This window comes from Nymphaea colorata, chromosome 8 (genome assembly GCF_008831285.2).
Source record: "Nymphaea colorata isolate Beijing-Zhang1983 chromosome 8, ASM883128v2, whole genome shotgun sequence".
Lineage (NCBI taxonomy): Eukaryota > Viridiplantae > Streptophyta > Magnoliopsida > Nymphaeales > Nymphaeaceae > Nymphaea > Nymphaea colorata.
This window is the reverse complement of record NC_045145.1, coordinates 7,567,398-7,580,574: the sequence shown is the minus strand read 5'-3', so window position 1 is coordinate 7,580,574 and position 13,177 is coordinate 7,567,398. Positions and strand designations below refer to the sequence as shown.

Genomic DNA, 13,177 nt, shown 5'->3' with positions numbered 1-13,177 from the left:
GCAACAATTTGAAGCAGCATCACAGTGGCTGGCTCCGTTAAGCTCTGGTGTGATGTTGCTCGGTCAACTGCTGTTCATATGTGTGTCTGCATCTATGTTTGGCCGTATTTCACAGTAAAACTGCAGTTGAGGTTCAGATCTTGTAACCATAGATCAATGAGCTCGTATCTTGATAATGGACTTCCAGTTTGCAGCCAAACTAATGTATGATGTCCAATTGTGGCAGAGCCTCATTGTTTGCCACTGAAGCTTGAATTATTTTGTTGAATAATATGTGTTAGGTGGTTTTTTGAATATTTAAAAGTTTTAGAAACAGCTCTTTACAAATAAATGTTCTAGTGAACTAATCTTGTAATTTGTTGTCATACCGTAATTCTCATTTAACGTGAGAATAGGGCGGTATATTGAAACAACGAAAAGAACACACACACTCTCTCTCTCTCACAACCTCTTCTCCTCTCTCCCGTCTTGCTTTCAGCAACATATTTAAAGCACAACTCACTGCATGTTAAGCCTGGGCACAGGGCCGGGCCACTGCCGGGTACCCGATACTCGGCCGACAGGCCCGGGCCCGGGCCTTGAAAAAAATATTAAGGGGTTGATCTTATCAGGCCCGACCCTCTAATTAACGGGTCGGGCCCAGGCTTGATCCTTTGATGGACGACGGCCGAGAAGCCGAGTAACTTAATTTTCTTTTTTCTTAAATAAACTTAGTTAGGGCTTCTGCTTTTCTAACTTTGTTTCAATGTTTATACTTTCATTCTCCCCTTCGGCGAATGCCTTCTTTGATCCTACCGGAGCCCATCGGCTCTTCCTCCTATCGCCCATCGCCCCATCACCGCCGGCGCCGATGTTGCTGCAGTTGCGCCTAGACTTGACGCTCAACTGCCTCACGACGTTGGGAGGGAATCTGAAGATGAGGGACGGCAACATCCCTGCTGCTGTCAAGAGCGGTGATGATGATAAAGAGGAGCTGATTCCCTTTCTTTGAGTCTTCTGGAAGGAGGATGAGCCGAACATTAGTTCAGGGTCGGTATCAACAGTGGAAGGAGGAGGAAGAGGCAGACGAAGCGAAGGAGGAGGAAGGACGAAGAAGACATGAAGGTGCAAAATTTCCTCCTAGCGCCTGGCGTAGCAGCTGGACATGGACATCTCACCCCTCCTCTCATTCTCTTACCCAGTAAATCTGAGCCTCACGCTTCCTTACGCAACCCTAAACACCCTTCCCTTTGTCCCTTCCCAACCTTGCTGGCCTCGTCTCTAAACACCCTTCCCTTTCTCCCTTCCCAACCTTGCTCGGCCTCGTCTGTGTTGGGACATCGTTCTACACAAAATAACGGAGAAAGTGGAACAGAAACAAACCGGGTCAGCCCGTTAATAATCGGGCCGGGCCGAGCTGGGCCCCGGGCATAAGCTCAGCCCGAGCTGGACGTCGTTCTTTTTTTGTTTCTTTTAGTTGATAGACTGATGATTCATCGAAAATTATAAAACACGCACAAGCATACAAAACATGAAGTCATAAAAGCATCTGCAGGTGTTCTCTCTCTCCCTCTTTTTGAGTCACACACGCACACACACACACACACACACACACAAAAGCTGCCAACTGAACCAAGTAACTCATGACTTCAATTGGCCCATTTCATGTTCATCTTAAGATGGTTCAACAAGTTAATAAGTTGAATATGAGCCAACTTCCCAAGACTAGTAAGCTGTAGCATGAACATATGGTATCCATTCCAACCCAGCCCAATTTGGCTCCTTACCCAAATGAGCTATTAAAGAGCTGCTTCACTCTGTGTATGTGTTTTTTGAAGCTACGTCCATCTTCATGTGCTCATGAAGCTTATCACTTTGATTTATCAAGTGAGTTTATACCTTCCAATTACCATTTAAACTTATGCTTTTAATTCATAGAGATTGATGCACAAAAATCAACTTAGATTTCAAGCTAAAATTACACCTGCTCTGAAATCCAAACTTAAATTGGGTTCAAGCTAGATTGTTACATAAATCAACTAGCTCATAAAACAAGCTGGAACAAGCTATGCTCATTATCAGATGACCGAGGCTTGCTTCAGGATGGAACATGAGGCAAGTTTGGAATACTCGCATAAATTCGTAATTGAGCTTGGACATGCTTGTTTCTGTTCATTCAGCTAGCCCTAACAGACATACATCGCACATACAAAAGTGCCAAAAAATTATGATATGCAGGGAAATGCAGGGAACATGAAGTAATATGGCGCATCTGTACATATAAGGAAAATATTCCAATGGCATTTTCATGTTAATTTAGGGAAGAAAACATTCAGAAAAAGGATCAAGAACTTCCTTATAGGAGCAGGCTACTATACTTTCCTTTTTCATTGTCAATGAAGAACTACAAATCTGAGTAATACAGAGGTCTAGGATATTCTACACTGAGTAGTTCATTGCATTGGTATGATGAGTATCTGCCTCTGGAGCATATGTATTATACAGAAACAGCACATAATATAGCCATTACTCATTTTGTATGCAGTGAATTCAAGGATAAACAAGCAAGCATTGTAGTTGCACTAAGAAAGAGCTGCATGGAGAAAAGCATCTAAATGAACCATAAGCATAAGACCAAACATAAAAAAAAACCAGAGAGATATGGTTAAAAGAACGTAGCACAAACCAATCTTAGACCAACAAGGAAGATGGCCTAGTTCATCCACCATAAGTGTGTGGGGACTCATGACATTTATTCTCATGAACATATATTGAACATACTTCCCCATTCTACCCCATCCATTTGCAGAGAAAACAAAAACATCACTGCATTTGGTGAGCAAGTGCCAAATCAGACAGAGTCAATGTTCCTGACTTATCAACATCAAGATTGTCGAACTCCTCTAGTATACGTGAAACATCTTCTTCGCTTATCTTCTCCATCTCTTTCAGCTTGTATATTACAAATTCTGCAGGACTGTTAGAACAAAGACATATTCATGAGCGTGCTGAAAACATATTAAATGTTAATCTTTTAGGAATAAGCAAGAAAAAGAAACAAGATGAGAAAGAATCAAGTTCAATCCTGAAAGAAAGTGGAAAACAAGGACAAAAGAAAAGATAAATGAAAGGACAGTATTAGCTATGATTTGCATGATGAGTCAACCCCGAGTCAATATTTTGAAAAAATACAAATTTGCCATTCATATGGAGAATTACATAAAAATTTAAACCTTTGACAAGTTATCCAAAAAAATTTTCAAGCCTTCTGTGACGAAGGCAAACATCTTTACTACAATCCATGTCACATGGTACGGGTACGGGTGCCACTGTATAGGTGCCGGTATCCATATGGGCCCAGAGCAATTTTCAAAAAGTTGGAACAGGGAAACGACCCTACCATAGCCGCAGAAAACATGTTTTAAAAAAAAAAACATGAAAACGTGATAAATAAATTAGCAGTTTAAAACATAAAAGAAAGCCATTTTTTGTTTTGAAGAAAACATTAAAATGAAAAAACACGAAAAAACACATTCTTTAAGGCTTTTTTTCTTTTTTTTTCTTTTTTTAATGCCAATCTATTTTTTCTTATTTTCAAATTTTTATTTGTTCCAAATCTACATGTTTCTTAATGTTTGTGCTATTAGTTTTTCACTTATTTTGTTTTTCCTCATTTTTAGTTTTTTAATTTAAGTTTTTAAAAATTTACCCTTTTTTCACGCTCGCTGTATCATACCCGAGAAATGCCTATATATATATATAATCATAAGATTTCAGTTAAATAAACACATAAATGTATTGAATATATTCATAAAGAATATATTACTAACAAAAATACTAAAATATACCCAAAGGTACAAAAGAAATATTAAAATATACCCAAAATATTAAAAAATTAAGGCCACAGTGTCCAGGCCGGCACCCATGCGAACCTGCGTACACACAGGTGCTTGGTCCTTTCAGCCATGCCCATTTTTGCATAGACTACAATTTTAGCTATAAAAATGCACTTATGTTTTGGTTTAGGTTTGCCAACTATATAGGTGAAAGCATCAATAGATCACCAAGTAGAAGATTCACCCTCTCTTGATTTTTGCAGTCAAAGCTCAAGCTGAAGTAAATCACACATATCAATATAACATCTCTCTGATAGCCACACTGAAGGCAAGAGGAAAAGAGCAAGCACGCCATGGAAAATCCAGCATAAAAGAGATTGTTGCAACTCATCTTAAAACTAGCGAGACTCCTATAATCATCAACAAGAGAAAACATTTAAGGGGTCCATCTTAGGTGAAGGAAATGATCAAAACTTGAGGAGAAGAGTTCAGAAATTGATGTGTTTCCAGAAGTAATCATTCTCTTCTTCATGCTTGTGGTGTCTCATGCCCATCATATACATGACGGTGAATATACTATTTTTGCAACTTTGAACCCTTTGCCATAATGAATCATGTTCTTTGTAATTCTCTTGTTTCTGTAAAAGAAAAACTCCATATGATTGTTTGTGAAATTCGGACCATAAAACCAGTAGACAAGAAGGATCTAGCAAACTAATACATAAGTGAAAGTGGAGAAAGCATTTTGAAAAATATACACTAGTATAGACAACCAGATCCAAGGAAGCAGTGTCAAGCAAGGAACCAGAATTTGAAAAAGGGGAAGTGGTTTTCCTGCTAACTATGGTTTGTTGTACCATACCTTCTGATATCACCAGATTACATGCTTAAATGTCCTCGTTCACAACTCCTTGTTTTCTGTAACTACCTTTGACATACAATCCATGGGAAAAATCATTTCTATGTTGTTCACAACATCAGCCCAGAACTCATATATATTTAACATTGTGCAACTTACATGTCCAGGGTAGATAATTTAGATATGGAGGTTGACGTTTGGAATCATAAATTAGGTCATTGTATCTGTACTCACATGGACACCCTTTTCTTGGAAAGGACCAACCCCTCAGGTATTTTGCTTTTCCGGAGCAATGAAGTTTATTTTTAGCATCTAGGAGGTTCCACTAATTTGAAGTTTGAAATTTTGCAGTTGTGATATTCTCCAGTTTACACCTAGATGTTGGTAGTTGGTACTACATACCTGGTTCTTCTTTGTAAATGAAGAATCAAGTCCTACACTACTCCAGGGTTATGTCCATAGGTACAGGTATGGGTGCCGGTGCGGGTACGGGTATGGACAATTTTCAAAAATCATGGATGTGGGGATATGGCCGTATATATATATACAGAGAGAGAGAGAGAGAGAGAGAGAGAGAGAGAGAGAACAAAAAAAAAACTTACTAAGAAATGACAAACAACAACATAAAAATATCTATTAGAAGTAAACAACATAGAACCTATATATCAACATAAACAAGTAAACAACATAGAAAACATATATCAACATAAACAAGTAAACAACACAGAAGATATATACCAAAGGCTGTTGCAGCAGTGTGTTTAAGAAACCTATAAAGAACTTTAAGTATATGGACAAAATACACATCAATCTCAAAGTCATCTGCTGCATATGCTGAAAGGTTGCAATGAAATGAGGAAAATCATCTGCCAAACAACTGAGCAGCTCCTTAGACAGTCAAATACGAACCACGACTCACATTGTGGAACTGGAATCTAAGTGCTAAATATTGAAATGGAACAGGCCAGTTACAAAAAATAACATAGGACCATGCACGAATGCACGGTTATCCGAAAAAAGAAATGGTTGCATATAAATGTGAAAGAGAAAGGGCAGACAGTATGATTTTCGAAGAAGAAAAAGAAGAATATTTGATGCAGGTCATACAAGAAGGGCGGACAATTCTAAACCTGCCACTGGAAGTAAACGGATAATAAACTGCTGGACAACGAGAGACTGCCAAAAAAAAAAAAGAAGCTTAAATAAGAAAATTCAACAAAAAACGCCTATATCAGTCGACGAAGAAGTCGCTGAACAACCGGAGCTGCGTCGCCCTTCGCCAGAGACATTGCCTCTCGCCGAAAACTGCTGGAAACCAGTCAACAGAGCAGCTAACATCGCCAGAGAACTCCACATGCGTTGCTGCTGTGGGTAATACCTAAAGCCCTTGACAAAACCGGAGGGTTCTACGTTTTGTTTAAAAGTTAAAAAAAAAGCCCTAATTTAGAGATGGTTTTGGACTCGGTCAACTTTGATCGAAATATTGAGAATTTTGTACTTCAAAGAAATCTAGAGCAACATATGGTAGATTTAACTTACCCTGCATATAAAGGAAGCTATACAAAAATAAATATGAAAAAGACATAGAACATATTGCAACGATACCTTAGATGGGGACTGTAGAGCATAGAGAATGAACAATAGCACAAGCATAATAACAAGTTCCTCTACGAACAGGTTAATGCTTTCAATGTTGACCACAAGACAAGTAAGGGTACCAAAATCAGCTTTTCTTACATACAATCTTCTTGTGAGATGGTATAATACCTTACAACTCCATCATCGTCCATATCTGCTGCTTCAAGATCAAGGAAGGTCATTTTTCTTGTAAGAACCCACTTGGCTAGTGACTGTTGTCTGTGCTCAGTAGCCCACTCGGCAAGGTAGAGAAATAACAGAGCCACGCAGACTGTACTGATTAGAATCCAAATGATGGCAAAAGTACGCCCACCTTCAGTTGAAAAACTCTTATCACCATAGCCTAAAGTTGTGATAGTGGAGCAAACACAATAAAAGGCATCAACAAGATTCAATTTCTCAATTTTGTATAAGTATACAGTTCCCATTACTATCAGGACAAAGACAGCTCCTGAAATCATCACCACCTTATATTTCACTCTATTGCTCTGAAGTTCTTTTACAATATCAGATGGAGAAACCTTTTTGCGAACATGCAATGCTTTGATGAAGTATAGTTCCTGTTTCTCCACAAGATAGTCAGCTGCACTGCCAAGGATTAGTCCCACCAGTGCCATGCCCGTGAAGACAAAAGCACAGGCAAGGAGTTTAGCAACATCACTAGCTGGAACCAGGTCTCCATAGCCAACAGTTGTCATGGTCACAATACAGAAATAAATAGCATCAATAACTCCATTTGTTTTCTTCCCGTCAATTTGTTTTTGAATATAAAAAAAACAGAGAGTTCCCACCCCTATGTAGATGCCCAAGAATACAAAGACCTGCTTGAAACTAGGATGAAACTTATGAAAGCCTTGTCCAGACAATGGGAGTGGGCCAGAAACCTTGGCTTTTTCTGCAACAGGATCAACTGCAGGGGCACTTCTACATCGACGATACCTTCTTCTACTAGATCTAAGCTTTCCCTCAAATTGGTTAGAGGCATTCTCTAATCCTGAAAGCAGTGGTTTATCCATGTCATCGTTCGAAATAGTATCCATATGGTTTGTAAAACTAGGATGTTGGTAAGGTAACCCAATGTAAAAAAGTTGCTAACTCCTCAACTGCTCCATTTGGGATGATAAAATCACTAATATACAATAGTGCAGCAGCTGACTCTTTCCTGTGGATAAGAGCAATAACGAAATGCGCCACAATCAGATTAGATAACCCATAACTGGATCTCACTCGACACGTAACATGATTTGCAGCTTTTTTTACCAAAACATGGCTGAGTGGATGAAGTTTATCATCAACCAGACACAATTTCTTGAAATTTCTACTTGAAACATGAAACATTTTGCATTGAATACTAAACAATTTCCCAATATACGAGTGGATGAAGTTTATCATCAACCAGACCCAATTTCTTGAAATTTCTACTTGAAACATGAAACATTTTGCATTGAATACTAAACAATTTGCCAATATATGTATTTGCAGACAAATTAAATCCAAAGTTGTTAATGACTAATTTTTAAAAAAGGAAGACGCTTCTAAAGTGTAGTTTGTGAAGATTCTGCACTTGTACTATGTCAAACAGAAAATGTGCTTCTATAACAAAGGGACCACTAATCAGTTGTGAGGATGACCAATTCAAATTAAGGATTGACATTCCACATTCTGTAAGACAGTACAGTTTTTAATAATCACTAAAAGACATCTATGTCAAATGTCGTTCCACATAGGAAGAGAATATCAGCCATAGTTCATTTTTCCACATCACCAAGTCCTCATGTGTAGACAAGTATTGCACTTGTGATACAGATAGTGGGAACCAGAAATACTAGGTAGATATGAAAAATGCAAATAATTGACATACAAGAACACGTCAGAGGTTTACTGTTGCTTAAATGAAATTAAAGCATCAATAAATTATTGATGAAGAGCTTCTAATCGTCATTTTAATTGGACTGCATTACCAAAATGAGATGTCAATGACTCCTATGGACAAAGTTTACCTATCTGGAACATGATTAATATGGCTGCAGGTTAGTTCCCAGAGAGGGGGGGAAAGGGAAGCAATATAGAAATCACATTTTGACCACCACTCTGTCAGAAGTGGTAGAACCATTTCAGTATATCCAGGAGACGCACATGGAAGACAAACTGCAAATGGTATTTGACAGCAGCCGCTCTCAACATGCTGCCAATGCCTATGGTCAGTTATGGGAATCAGAACCTGAATGTGGTCATTCTAAGCTTTTAGATTATGTGGAATGCAGAAAACTTGTTGCAACGAACATCATGAAGTCTTAACAAACTAATAATAAATAAAACGAAAATCGTAATATAAGACATGCTTTTCAAGGGCCACTCAAAGTAAAATCATACAATAATCAAAGTCCCCATCACTAAAACTTAGATTAGAGTCTGGGAACTGGATAACTGACAGATGGTGTTTCCCGATTTCAATCAGGATTGCCACTAACCTTCAGCAACTAAATTGACTATTCCGTATTTTCTGTTCGCTTGTAATCTTGACCGATGTTCAATTTTTTACCGATAAAATTATCTTGACAAATATTGAAGCTTGATACAGCAACCTCTTTGTTTGCTACGGAGTTTCGAGATTAAAATCTACGTATCTACACCAATACCACATTCTGGCACAAGACATGTAATCACAAGGGGAAATGGCCCAGGATTCCATGGCACACAACATGTCATTGCACACATGAAATAAGCAATGAGATAGTCAACCGGGAAATCATTAAACAAGTGGGCACTGAGAATACCAAAGTGAAGGAAACAAAATCACATGCATAGGAGTTCTTTGTCATAAGAAGGAATCCATTTGAACAAGTGTTTTTTATTGCAAAGGCATAACGTTTTAACAAAATCACATGCATGGAGCGTCTACTAGGCATGGCCCCAAAATAGCTGGTTTTAGCTATGCGGACAATGGCCAGATGGGTTGTGTGGTGATTATCAATGTTCGTGGTAGCATTCATGAAGGTGAAATGGAAGTCTTGGAACGCATTCTCAGATTCCACAAGGATTATGGAGGTGACTATATTATTGTCTCCCCTATTAAAGATTGGGTGAGGAAAACGCGACAAAGGTTGGAAGGTAGAAGACCACTTACTAGCTGGAATAGGTATCTTGACCAATTGCAGAAGAGAATTTTTGTGGAGCAGCGTGCTGCGACAGTTGACATAGGACGGCTGATCATGGATCACGCCAATGCTACACATGATTATTTTGCTGACTTGAAAATGTATATGCATAGCTTGTAGGTTTGGTTGTCTTCTTTTTGTTCGGTGAAGGGTTGGGTCAATCCTTTGTACTTATCGCTAAGGTCCTTTCGGACCTTCCCATGTATATAACCATTTTGTTGGAATAAAGGTAGGGGGCCTAACCCCCAAGCAAGCTTTTTACTTCAATAAGTTGCATGAAGGACACAAGTTCATCAACCAACCACTGATGAGTAAAGTAACTGTCAAATGCTAACAACTAAGCTGCAATCCTCTTGTCAGGCTTAGTTGTAGTCATATATTAACCGGTACATGTCCATAGAATAGGAATACTGATGCAGACACTACAGAATCGGTTCATCATCGTGAATAGAATTCACATCGTAGAGACAATTCAAACCAAGGATGAAACAATGTCAAGCTTTTCGTATCAAGATATGTTATTTCTCAGATACTTAACAGAGACCTGCATTATGCAGCCAATAAGGACCTTCTTACTTTGAAAGCAAGCAATATTACACAATATCATATAAAATGATTTCTCACCACGAAAATATCCTATAGCCTTTGAACAACAACATTCATCCATCTAGAAGCATGCATATACACTACAACTACGTGTGAGATACCCTTTAGTAAGTCATACTCATACAACTCCCCTCCTCTCAGGTTCGAATTTTGGTATTGTCAATATCTAGTACGTCAAATAGCTCTAGACTACCAGTTATTTTCAGGTTGAAGAATTCAAGGAACCAGATCCACATTTTGTCGTTTCCCAATGTTCCCGTCTCTCAAGAGCATGGCATTAACTAAGAGAAGCGGCTTATGGCAATGGGAGCAATGTTATGAGTTCATATCAACGTCCATAATGGAAACTCAACAGCACAAAACAACCAAAATCTCTTTCACCCAAAATGGACAGAGAAAAGAAATCTTTTATTCTAAAAAATAAGGAAAATAAAGCACATAAGAGACGGGAGTATTATAATAAAAGCGAGCAGGAGCCAAGCAAAGTAACAAAGGAAGCGGCAGCTGAAAAACGCAAACGCAACTACGCTGCAGAAGTAAATTAATGGAAAAGAGAAGCGGAGCTACGCCGCATAATCAGCATATAATTGCAGCAGATGCACAAAAAAATAATCAAATCTGACGGAACGGATAAAACTTACATAATGATAACTAGAAAGCCCCAGAAACGGATAAAGTATTGAAAATAGCATAACTAAAGCTAGAAAAAGAACACTCAAATAATAAATATCCGCATCGAATAGAACACAAAATTGAAAAGGGTAACTCGCCAAACATCAAAAAATGGTGCCAGGAATGGGAAACCAACCAAAATTCCAGAAGAGGGTCGAATTCTAATCACCAAAAGGAGCCAAGATCCTTCAAGAAGACCAAAGTGGTAGCACTTGCCGTTGCTTGGCTTCAGAGTTCAGATTCAGCGGACTTATAACGATGGCCGGATATAGAAAAGAAAACGGGCTCCTTCGGTTAAAAACGTATCGTTCAAATGTGGGTGTCACGTCGGTGGGTGTTTACTGTTTAGCACCGCCAAACAAGGAGCGCGACGTTGGTCATAAGCAGAATCTAATCTAACTGCCCGGTTGATACGGTCAGATTTTATGAAAGCTTATTCTTTAATTCGGCCCGCTTCCTGAAAGATCTTCGACGAAGATTTACGCATACAGACACGTTTTGTGATTATAAAGTCACAAGATAGAGAAAGCAGTAACAGTGACACGGTTCGTTCGAGGTTGGCGGATCGGTTCTGACTACCGATTTTGTTCTTGAGCTTCGGCCATGTCACGTCTCATGAGTACGCGACACGTGCGACTCGGCCGATGAGCATGTCTCGGAGGATGGAAGTGGTTTTTTCAGGCGAGAAGCCGACAACCCGTTTGGTTGGGGCACCATCTTTCACTCGGACGCATCAGACCAGTTAAAAATTTATATATAAAAGTTTATTTGAAACAAAAAGACTCATAGGAAGGATACAAACAAAAGCAATTGTAAACATCTTTTCAATGCCCTTTAATAAAAAAAGAAATTTAATAAAAAAAGAAATTTCAATGCCCTTTAATAAAAAAAGAGAAAAAAGAATGAACTACTAAAAATATGTGTTATATTATATTATTTTTTATTTTTCTGTAAACGTTTACATGTAAAATTTTTCAGACCATAATAAGTTGGACTTGCTGTACTCACTTTTTTTTTTCCTTATGCGGGATTCAGAAATGGGATCTAACCTGTGGATACAAAGTCTGATTGTTCCTAACACCTTTACCAAGTATAACCAGACCAATGACTAAGCTAATTGTTCTATTTTATAACTTTTAGTGCAGAACCTATGAAAAACAATCATGCCTTAATTTAAAATCATGTATGTTTTAAATTACAAATAAATCTAAAAAATAGACCGATTAACAAAAAGAATTTAATATGATATTTGTTCATGTCTGAATCATCATATATAAATGAAAATCAATGTTCTAAATCTAATATAATGCATGCAAAACTATGCCATGTAAACTAGGAGCAAGGTCTCTACTAGGATCAATTAAGGGACATGGACGTATCTAAAGAAATAGAATCTAAATCCAATTCTTGCAATCATAATATGAGAAATTTTGTTTTAAACTGAAATAGAAGATGTCATAAAAATGTAAGATATCCGATCACGTTATGAAAATTCATGATCCAAAATCCAAGGACAAAAATATAGTAAATATGATCTTGTATTCTCAATTGAATATTCTATAAACCTAATTCTGAGATAATATATCTAATGATGATTAAATTGTTTAAATTTCATGTCCAGAGTCTAACATAAAGATTCGTGATTCAAAGTTCATTGTGTAAAATTTGATCTAAAATCCAAGTATAAAATCTGAGATCCAAAGTCTAAAGTTTGAAATCTAAAATCTGATATCCAAAATCTACAATCTAATGTTTGATATCTAAAGTCTAATACCCAAAATTTGAAATTCACAATCCAAGAGCTGAGATCTAGAATCTGAGATTTAAGGTTTTAGGTTCAATTTGAGATCCAAATCGAGAATTTCAAACTCAAAATCCAAAGTTGATATCAAAACAACAAAATTTGATGCTATGAGCACCACGCGCACATGCACGAACATTCTCTTTGTTTTGTGTTTCATTCTCATGCCAAGATGTGTTTTTGAGCTTAAACCACTCACTAGAACACGTTGGCAACCAATCAAACCAATTTCGGATCTAAATGAGCCTTAAATCACTCAAAACTGAATCGGCCCCGTTTGTAACAAAAACATTTTTTATACACATTAAAAAAAATGGTTTTTATGCTTTTTTTTTATGAACGGACCCCCCCTAGAGGCTAGGGGGTGAAATCCACCCCTTATTGGTTTGAGCGAGACAATAACCCCACCTTCATTTGAACCTAGCGCCTAGCGCGTCGTGCGGTCGCGCGAGCGTGCATCACGTGTGGCCAATCGCAGCTGCGCACGTGCAAACATGCCAAGCAGGGGCCTAACCATCCTTGGGGTGTGAGAAGGTTTAGGGCCTGTTGGGTGGGAATTAGCCCAGCCCCCACACCCCAAAGGGTAGTTGCGGGGCTAAGGGCCAATCCCAATTGGTAAAAGCATACT

General features: G+C 38.2%; 1 protein-coding gene across 1 annotated transcript; it reads right to left on the bottom strand.

Annotated features, from left to right (window-relative positions):
• Positions 1-2,620: 2,620 nt before the first annotated feature.
• On the bottom strand, positions 2,621-11,135 carry LOC116259702 (two-pore potassium channel 1). Its single transcript, XM_031637608.2, has 3 exons — positions 10,885-11,135; positions 6,442-7,474; positions 2,621-2,956 (listed from the first exon to the last, which is right to left on the bottom strand). Exons 2-3 carry the CDS (start codon positions 7,350-7,352, stop codon positions 2,803-2,805), a joined length of 1,065 nt encoding a protein of 354 aa, XP_031493468.1. The 5' UTR covers positions 7,353-7,474; positions 10,885-11,135; the 3' UTR covers positions 2,621-2,802.
• Positions 11,136-13,177: the final 2,042 nt, after the last annotated feature.